Source organism: Salvia splendens, chromosome 17 (genome assembly GCF_004379255.2).
Source record: "Salvia splendens isolate huo1 chromosome 17, SspV2, whole genome shotgun sequence".
Classification (NCBI taxonomy): Eukaryota; Viridiplantae; Streptophyta; class Magnoliopsida; order Lamiales; family Lamiaceae; genus Salvia; species Salvia splendens.
In genome coordinates, this window is record NC_056048.1 from 6,297,238 (window position 1) to 6,308,271 (window position 11,034).

An 11,034-nucleotide genomic window follows, 5' to 3' on the forward strand; every position below is an offset into this window, starting at 1 on the left:
CATGTAATTTTTCCACCTCATGTAATAGCTTAGTAATTCCACTTTAATTAGGGGTTATGGTCTCATCTCTATGTTGAAGTAAAATACTTTAATTATACAACACTCCCATAAAAAGAATATACCAAAAAGCACGCCTTTCAGTAACCGCAACTCGATCTATCTATCTCAATTCTCAGCCTTTTAGCCAAAGTGAGTGTCGATATTACTTTCGAGTTCAAAAATCAAAAAATAAAAAATACTAATATTAGGAGTAGTACTTTTTATGAGCACTCAAAACGGTCCTAATATTGGACGTGTGCGGCTTCTCATCATAGATAATCAATTAGTGCAATTTGAAGAATTGTTAAATTAATATTTATCATGCTCTAACAAACTCTCATTAATAATTATCTTGTTATAGTGTCGCTTTCTAATTAGTTTAGCACTCATCAATAACTTATTTAACTTAGTGTTGGACGATTATTTAAACATATGTAGCATGACAAATAGGTTAATAATGTACCACAAAGTGGTTTTCACCCTTTGCTGTCCCACCTTGTTATCTAGGTTGTAGGTCCCAAATTTATTCTTGTACTCTAAATATTCTTTTTCTGGTTTAACTTTTTAGAAAATAGCCAATTTGATGACCCAACAAAGATATTCAAATAATATTGTACCACCAAGAAGTAGGGAGATTTAGGTCTTTATAATTTGGTTAAACACGTTACATCCATGGTGGTGAAATTGGATAATTCAAGCATTTATTATGCTAAATTATAATGTTAAACACATATCTTGACAACTTAGATTCGATATTTTACAGATTGATTTTGCATGATGTATTACTAGTTTGGTAATTTAATGAAATTTTATTAGATTGTGTGTAATGAATGAAGGATATTGTTGCATGTGTATTGAGTTGCTAAAAAAGTTGGTTAAAGAAACAAGAGAAAATCAGAAGAGCACCTTACATTACATTTTTGTTTAGAGTAAACTATATAAATGGTACCTGATCTTTATTTTATATCATTTTTGGTACCTATAAATCACATTTTTGGTACCTGATGCAATTTTCACCCCAAAATACCCTCTAAACAAATTCATTTTTCCATTTATGTCATAAATGATATTTTGGCCATTGACAAAACTAGTACCAAAAGTGATATTATAATATCTTCTCTCATTCTCCTCACTCTTTATACTATTATTATTAATCAATATTAATATTATTATTTTGATTTTATAAATTAATAATTTATTTATTTTTAATATCATTTAAATATACTTAATCATAATTATAGTTATAATTATATTTAATTATTATAAATAATATTATTATTATAATAATAAAAACTAGTAGTAATTAATAAATAATAGTTATTATTTTTTATTATTAAATTAATAACTAATCAATATAGTCGTAATAAAAATTTAAAAATTTGTGAATTGTATTCGTAATGATAAAGAGTTGAATATTTTTAGTTAGGTGTTTCAACCCTAAAATGAGTATAAATAATTTAATTAAAAATATTTAATTGATTTAATTACTTTAAATAATTAATTTAATTAGGTATTTTGTAATTGATTTATATTATGAATGCAATTAGATATATGTATAAAACACTAAAAAGAAAGAAGATAAAAGAAAAAAGAGGAAACATAAACTAAGGAGAAAAAAGAAAGAAGAAAGGAAGATAAAATACTAAAAAGAAAGAAGAAAATGAAGAAAAAAGAAAGAAGAATAAACTAAAGAAGAAAAAAAGATATAAGAAAGGAATAAAAAAAATCACATGTTTGGTTCTATTTAATTGAAACCATAACAAAAAAATCACATATTAAGTACCTAGGGTTTTTTTTCATGTGATACCAAAAACGATATAAAATAAAGATCATGTACCATTTATGTGCGAAAATGAAAGATCAGGTATCATCTATGTAGTTCACTCTTTTGTTGAAGATATGTTATTTATAGTCTTTTAGAAAAATATTCTGTCTATGCATCTGATTTGAGAATAACAAAACAAGAATCAAAATCAATATAAGCTAAAAAAAATCTTTTGCCATATATTCACATATCAATTCATTTAGTATAGTCTGACGAACTCTTTTGAGATCATCTAAGCTTGCATTAATAGTTCTAAGAGATCACAACAGGTACTATAAAAAAAAGTTTTATATTAAAAAAATTGTGTTTTGTGGAGATAACATTAATAAATTAATGTTGTAAGTTTATATTTCTTGGAGAATATTATTTCTTCTATATGACAATTCACCAAATAAATTAAACTTTATAGAAGAAATAATATTCTCCAAGAAATATAAACTTACAACTTACAAGCCAAATTTGTGAAGCTGTGACGATTTAATATTATTAAACGAGTATTACATGAATTCGAAACATTATGGCTTATGCTTACAAAATCCAACCGCAGCATTTCGCGCCTAGATTTGTCTCTATTGTGGAGATAACATTAATGTTGTAAAAACAAAAAGATGGCATTAATGTGTTATGATATGATGTCAGAACATATACTACATATTTCATGTATAGCACATGGCCATACAATTTAACTAAAAAATCTTCTATTTAGAAGAAAAATAAAGAGAGACATTTAATTGAGAGTTGAAAGTATTAATTGGAGTAGTTCAGTCAAAGACAGGATGTTTATTGTTTTCCCTTGGGCAAAAGGGCACACACCACATTTCCAACTCATTTTATTTGTTTATACATACATGATACACTTACTTTATTAGATGAATTTTATTTGCTTTTACTACTAGAATTTGGCACTATCATGCAGATGGACCCCACTCTCTTGGTAATTGAAAGCAACTGCACAACACTCTATACAGTCAGTCCAATCTTCAAGAAGGTCCCCATTTTCTCATTTTTCGATTCAAAACACCACCAATAATATAAACATACCTATAATTTATAGTAATATTTTTCTTATACAGCATCAAGAAAAGTGCCCCTCATTGCAGCTGTACACATACTTCGAAATCAATAACAAACACATTCAAAGTTAGACTAAAACAGTAAACACCCCCAAGAAAACTCATAAGAAAAAAAAAGGAAACAATAGCATTAGGGAAATGAAAAACTAAGGCACCAAAACTAGCTAAAGCTGCTATCCCAATGCAAGGAGGCTTGGGGTCACCTTCAGATGCTGAGAAGATCCGGCGGCGGGGGTGGCGATTGAGGCGGACGAGCGGTGGGGGAGTCCAACGCCGATGGTGGTGGTGGAGGCGAATCCCCGGCTTTTGAGGGTGGTGGCTTGGGCAGCTCCGTGAGTATCTGGACGACCTCGCGCATGGTGGGGCGCTCGACGGCCTGCTCTTCGACGCAGAGCATTGCGACGTAGAACACGTGCATCACCTCGTGGAGGGGCACAGTAGGCAGCCTTGGATCGAGTATCTTGAGCACGCCTTCCTTGTTTCCATCGGTCATCTTCCTCACCCATTGCACGATGTCCACACCATCCCCAAACTCGCCCACGGGCTTCCTCCCGGTCACGAGCTCCAGCAGCACCACCCCGAAGCTGTACACGTCGCTCTTCTCGTCCACCTTCAGCGTGTAGGCATATTCTGGAATCCAACAACAATCATTCAAAAAGTGCAACAACCTCACCAACTAATGTCGTTTAGTCACACAGAATTTCTGTCATGTTCATATAAATATCATGGATGTGCAACTGCACCTAATTTCGATGGTGGTTGAACATCAATGGCGTGATAGAGACTGATCTTGACACTACTGGAGACCAAGCATGTTACTTAAGGCCACACAATTCAAACTTAAATACTTTTTGGGATCTCATCAAGAGTGTTCATTTTCAATATAATTGACAAATTTAACATATTCAAGAAGCACAAAATAGGCAATCACCTTCACGAAAACTTCAAACAATTAGATAATGATAACTCATAATTTGCATACCAGGAGCAATGTATCCGTAAGAACCAGCAATGGCTGACATGCATTCTGAAGTCCCTGAGTCCTGCAAGAACTTGGCGAGCCCAAAATCAGCCACATGAGCTTCAAAGTTGGAGTCGAGGAGGATATTGTTCGATTTAACATCACGATGCACAATCAATGGCGAGCAATCATGATGAAGGTAGCAAAGCCCCTTGGCAGACTCCACAGCTATCTTATACCGTGTATCCCAATGGAGATGGCCCCCTTTCTTGCCATGAATCATCTCCCCCAAGCTTCCATTAGGCATGTATTCATACACCAAAAGATTTGTTTCGTGATTAGAACAGAACCCCAGCAACCTCACAATGTGCCTATGCCTGATCCTCCCAAGAGTCTGTATCTCAGCATTGAAGCCGTGATCGTGGGAAGACCCACGGCTCATTGCAGGCAACCTCTTCACAGCAACTAGCTCGCCACTCGGCGTCACTCCTTTGTAAACAATGCCGGCACCTCCCTTACCGATGATATTGTCCTCTTTAAGACTATCCAAGACATCATCACAAGTGAAATCCAGGCGCTGGAAGGCTGTGAGCTTCCACGCACGAGCCTCACTCGCCTTCTTCAACGACCTGGCCTTAACGATTGCAGCCACAGCAAATACAATCGAGCAAACTAGCAATCCGATTACGAGCAATAGCTTCATGGAAGGAGAGAGAGCCCCCTTTTCATGAGGCTTTGCAACCCCACTGGCAATGCCCTCTTTGCAAGGCCCCAAATAAGGGCCGCAGAGATTAGGGTTCCCCAAAAATGAAGTGTAATTGAAATAGCTAAATTGACCAGTGCCAGGAACCAAACCAGACAAGTTGTTATATGAGAAATCAACAGAGGTTAAACTCTGCATACTGGATATGGATGAGGGAATGCTACCAACCAAATTATTCTTTGATAAATTCAAGTAGTTCAAAATCTTCATACCAGTAATCTCAACGGGAATTTCCCCGGCGAGCTGATTCCGGCTGAGATCCACGAATGTCAGAAGCTTGCATTGGCTGATCTCCGGCGCAATGGGGCCGCTGAATTCGTTGTGGCTGAAATCCATCTTAGACAGCTGCTGCAACTTCCCTATCTCGGCCGGAATCCTGCCGGAGAATTTGTTGCCGTCGAGCAAAAGCTTCTGAACGCCAACAAAACTCCCGATGCTCGGCGGCAAATCGCCGGCGAGATGATTGTTGGAGAGGCTGATTTGGCCTAAACCGGCGGACAATCCATCAGTATCCGGAAAAGCTCCAGAGAGGAGGTTATCTTGAAGCTCAACCTGGGTTAGTTTAGGCAAACTCAGTAACCCTTTCGGAATCGAGCCGTTGAGGTAGTTTTCACCCATCCGAATCCGAGTCAGCGAATCGCACTGACCCAGTGACTCGGGAATCGGTCCGAAGAGGAAGTTACCGAGAGTAATTAGGGTGTGGAGCTGATGGCCATTGCAGAGATTTGGGGGAAGAGTTCCGGTCAATTTGTTGGAACTGACGTCTACCTCTTGTAGCCTTCCATTGTTCCCCAAAATCTGCGGGATTACACCGGTGAAATTATTCTCCCACAGCTGCAAAACCTGCAACTCTGGCAACTCGCCGATGAAATCCGGTATCGAGCCGGTGAGCTTGTTCCTAAAAAGATTTAGGAGAGTTACGTTTTTCAGCTGCTGAAACGACAGTGGTATTTCGCCGGTGAACATATTGTTTGACAGATCCATAGATTTAAGGCTTTTCAAGTAGCCAAGCTCCGGCGTCAGGCTACCGGAAAGCCCGTTCACTTGGAGGAAAAGCGTGTCCAGATTCTGCAGCTTCCCGATCTCCGCCGGAATCCCGCCGGTAAGCCCGCAGCTAGCAGCGTCAAACCGCACCAATTGCGACAAATTTCCAATCTCCTTCGGAAGTCCACCGGTAAATGTATTGAAATAGCCAATGTAGAGCTCCTTCAGCTGCGTCAGGTTTCCGATCTCCGGCGGAATCGCTCCGGTGAGCTCGTTTCCGGAAACAGCGAGGTACTCGAGATGCTGAAACGTGCCGAGCTCCGGCGGCATTTCGCCGGAGAAGAAATTCCCTCCGAGATGCAAATGGCGGAGATTAGCGAGCAGGTGCGCCTGCTTGGGGAACTCGCCGGTGATGTTATTGTTGTAAAGGTCGAGAACCTCGAGATTCCGGAGACGGTAGAGCTGGGGTGGAAAAGTGAGATTGAAGATGTTGTTGGAGAGGTTTAGGAAGCGGAGGTTGGTAATGTCAGAAATCGAGGGAGGAACGGGGCCGGAGAAGGAATTGGCGCCGGCGGAGAAGTTCTGGAGGAAGCGGAGGTGGCCTATGTCGGGGGAGAGAGTGCCGGTGAGGCTGAGGTCGGAGATGTCGAGGGAGATGACGTGGCGGCCGGAGCGGTCGCAGGTGACCCCCTTCCATGAGCAAATGTTGGTGTTGTTAGGGGTCCATGATTCCAAGGCGGATTGGGGGTCGTCGGTGATGGCGGCTTTGATTGAGAGCAAGGCGGTGTGCTCCGTCATGCGCGCGGCGGAGACGCGGCGGAGACAGAGGTGGAGAAGGAAAAGGAAGAGTAGGAGGAAACGCATTTTGTGCAGAGGGTGTAAATTTTGTGTGACTGTTTGTTTATGTAAATATTGATTTTGATTTAGGCTGGGGGTGGGTGGGGGGGTGGTGGTGACGGTGGGCGTGAGTGAGTGAGGTAAGTGTGACTATAACCATATAATATTCATATTTCTTTATTACTACGTACCTTTTTCTCTTTTTTTCCTTTTCTCATTTTGGTATATGGGGTGTGTTTTTGGGAACTGGACTACGCGAATCTTCAAATAGAATAATTCAATATAGTATAATCTTCACATTATTAAAATAAATAATAAATTGAAAATCCTACTAATTCATCAACATGATAAGAAGTGCACCCAGTTTTTGGTAGATGATATCGCGACGCATATTGATTAACAAGGGTTGTGGATGCAACTCCAGATAGGCTATCGCTTCTGGTCGATGAACTCTACATATGACTATAGATCTTGATGTTCCTAATTAGGAGTCTCATCTTCTTCCTTTTGCCGTTATCATATTGTGAAATAGTAGTATATACACTTACACGATCTCATCGATCACATTTTTTTAACACATTGACCATGACTTCGTGAGCTATGCATCGAATGCTTGTTCCAAGTCCTTTCGCACTCAGTTGTTGTTTCATTGCAAGAAGAGCTCTATTGAGCTAAGTTGGACACAAAGTGGTCTCGACAAATGTTGACTATTGTGAAAATTATTTGACGATAAAAATATTTCCAAAAAATATACTCCGAAACATAGGGTGAGCTTTCATTTTCAAAAATATACTATATGTGTAAACTTTATGACATTATAATCGCATGTGTGTGTAATAAATTTAGTTTTATTAAATGTTGGTTATTTGCATTAATTAATCGTTAAATCGAGTTGCAATCATTAATAAACAGTTAAACACTAACTTACTTATTACCTGCTAATTATAAAACTTTTATAGTACTTAATAAACTATAATAAAAGTTAGTATATTTTCTCGAATAACAAAATTCTACAATCACTCAAACAAGAATTATTTAGAAAAATATTTTATTACTAGTATTAATTACTTATTAAAATAGACTGGATACATTATGCTGAAAGACATAATAACACATATACAATCTTGATTTTATTAATGGTAATAATGCACAATTTTGTTTTTTTACTAAGAATACATGTTACTAGTATATTTTTAGGTACTCAATGTGTTATTACCTCCTTTGTGACTTGGAGAACATTTTAATCCATTTGTAAAAATAGCAGAGGTATCTAAAATTTGAAAAGTGCAAAATTTAAGGACTTCCAATTATTTTTTTTTTCAGGAATTGTACAAGCATCAAATTATAGGTTGTGCGCCTAGCTTGAAATGTGTATCTCATTGATTCTCTATTATAATGTTGTTCATTAAATCTAAAATAATATATCCGCCCTTAGATAAGTTATTCATATTCCTTATTGAATGTTGCTATTTTAGTGATACATTTATCATGCCAATTACTTTAATCTTTCCTAATTATGTTCTATCATACTTGAATCTCTATTCCTTTTTTTTTCAGAAATTCGTGAATTAAGCTGGCACTGTAAATTTCGCTAGTATTCAAATTATCGCATTGCCAAAATTCGAAAATTGAAAAGTTGAAAGTGATTTGAGACAACATTTCTAAAAGGAAAAGTTGGTCGGTAGGTTGTTTTCATGAGCTGAGCAAAAAGAAAAGTGAATGAGGATGGGATTCCAAAAAGAATATGATGGGATTCTAACATTATTTTTCTTTTGAAAATGAATTCTATTTTTTTTATTTGACTATATAGTACTCCTATTTAGTAGCAATATATCTGAATTATTCCAATATATGCGTAAATGCACATTGTAAAACAATGATTGAACCTTAAACAAAGCATCTCTATGATTATACTAGAAGGTTTTCGCCATTTAGATGTGTCCTTGAAGAAACCGCGAGCGAGGAAGAAGAATAGAGAAAGTCGCTAATAAATATTGAATTTATTTTTTAGAGCTATAAATATTATTAAGAGAGAGAAGGTATATAGAAAAGGTATATCATATATTTACCTTCTTAAAAAAGTGAAATATACCCTTCTAAAAAGTTACATATTTCAAAAGAAAAAAGTATATGAAAAGGTAAATTATTTTTTAAGAATAAAATAATAGTACAAAATGTTAGAATGGAAAGATTTCTCAATATCAATCACGATGATTTGGGAATCAATTTAGAATTATAAGAGATTGATAGCATAATTGTAGGAGAATAGAAACATTCCTTGTATATCTATGTATCAACCTCTATAAGAGGATATTTGTACAATGAATAAAATACACAGTAAAAGTATTATCCTCTATGTCCCTAATTCCTCTAAGTACCGATTATCATGGTACCAGAGCAGGATTTCTTCCTGTGACTCAGAGAAATCTCATCATCGTCTATACATCGTCTATACCTTTCCCGACCAATTGTAACCAAAACCTGTGAAAAACCAGTGAAAGGATGTCAGAATCCAATGAACACAAAGAGATTGTTACCGACAGAACAGAGACAGAGCAGTTTGCAAGGATGTTTGCAAACTTCATGCGCAACAGTTTTGCCATGACGAACACATCAGATGCCAACCAGCAACCGAACCCACCACAAGAGATCGTGGTGGACACCAAGCCATTGGATATCGGCTGCAAACTGACCAGCGAGAATTACTCGTTGTGGGTCGTATTGATGGAGAGAGCCATCAGTGGCAGGGGAATGATCTCCCACCTCACCGGGCATCCTTCTCCTCCGTCGAAGACGTATCCAGCCTTTGCACGGTGGCAACAGGCGGACCATTGCGTCTTCACGTGGTTGGTCCAAAATATGGAACCAAAGATAGTAACCCGAATCTCCAAACACGCAACAAACAGGGAAGTGTGGAAGAGTCTAGCCGTGACATACTCCAGCGGCGGGGATAGAATACAAGTCTACGACCTTCGCCGCCGAGCAACCACTCTGAAACATAAAGGAGAAACGTTAGAGGAGATCTGGACTCAATTACAAGAAATATGGCTAGCAATCGACCAAAAGTCACCAAACCCAATGAAGTATCAGGAGGATGTCGAGATCTACGACAATTGTACACAAGAAGATAGGGTGTATCAATTACTCACAGCCCTAGATGACAAGTATGAAAATAGTAAGAGGGAAATACTGAAGATGGAACCGTTTCCCTCGTTGGATGAAGCATACGCCGAGATAAGGAGGGAGGATACAAGGATGAGCGTCCTCCAACCAGCCTACAGCGAGGAGAAAAGCACACCGCAGGGAGTCGGTGCCGGTCTCGCCGTGCGAAGTAGACCACCCCAATCTCAGAGAAACGGTGGCGGTGGCGGCGGTAATGGCTGGAATCGACGGACGGACGAAGACAGATCCAAAATGGTGAGCACGGTATGTGGTCGTAAGAAGCACACCAAGTAGACCTGCTTCGAAGTGGTGGGTTTCCCAGAGTGGTGGGAAGCCAAATACGGCCGGCCACCGCCCCAGAACTCGAGCAGAGGAGGACAACCGACGCAGGGGAGAGACAACGGTCGCACGGCTGTATCAGTAGCTGGAGACGGAGCGCCCGCCGCCACCGGGGGCAACACCGAGGCCGCACCAACCCGGGGCAACAGCGGCGATCGACGACAGCCTGAGGAGATGAACGGAGGAATCGCGAGTGCCAATTTGGCAAATCGGGCAAGTGAGGAGACGGCGCAGAGAGGTAACAAATTAGGGCTTGATGCATGTTTGCAATCAAGCCACTCAAGTTTCCAAATACCATGTATTGAACCCCACTGTTTGCCTCCAGATCCCTCAATTTCACAAACCTTGCAAATCGACCCCAATTTTTTCGAAAATAGAAGTAACACCCCTAATTGTCAAAAAGGAGATGATGTCAAATTTATTTCTTGTAAGAATCGTTTTGAAATACTCGGGAAATTATCAACTGCATGTATAGTATCTTCTTGTGAAGAAAAAAATGACAGGTGGATCTTTGATTGTGGGGCGACGGATACAATGACCTATGATGCCTCTGACATCACTGAACCCACAAAACCGGGAAAGGCATACGTTCAAACAGCCAGTGGAGAGGTGTCAAATGTTGAGGGAGCCGGGACAGTGAACATATCATCGACATTAAAATTGTCAAACTGTCTCTATGTCCCGTCTCTATCGCACAAGCTATTGTCGATTAGCCATGTCACCCGAGAACTTAATTGCTCCTTACTGATGCAGCCCAATTTTTGTCTACTGCAGGATATCAGGACGAAGGAGATTATTGGACGTGGCACTGAGAAGGACGGGTTGTACTACGTCGACGAGATAGCTAAAAAAGGAACCGCGTTGCTGACTCACGGTTCTGCAAATCGAGAAGCTTGGTTGTGGCATCGTCGTCTAGGTCATCCTTCTGCAAGTTATTTAAATTTGTTATTTCCCAATTTTTCCAAAAATTTACATTTTGAAACCTGTATCTTGGCCAAAAGCCGTAGACAATCCTATCAGTTAAGTAACACACGGGTTGAGACTTTGTTTT

The 11,034-nt window shown here is 39.0% G+C and overlaps 1 protein-coding gene across 1 annotated transcript; it reads right to left on the reverse strand.

Annotated features, from left to right (window-relative positions):
* Positions 1 to 2,891: 2,891 nt before the first annotated feature.
* On the reverse strand, positions 2,892 to 6,537 carry LOC121774742 (leucine-rich repeat receptor-like serine/threonine-protein kinase BAM1). The gene is made up of 2 exons (XM_042171621.1): positions 3,920 to 6,537; positions 2,892 to 3,567 (listed from the first exon to the last, which is right to left on the reverse strand). The coding sequence occupies exons 1-2, from the start codon at positions 6,507 to 6,509 to the stop codon at positions 3,143 to 3,145; spliced, it is 3,015 nt and encodes a 1,004-aa protein (XP_042027555.1). The 5' UTR covers positions 6,510 to 6,537; the 3' UTR covers positions 2,892 to 3,142.
* Between the last annotated feature and the right edge of the window lie 4,497 nt (positions 6,538 to 11,034).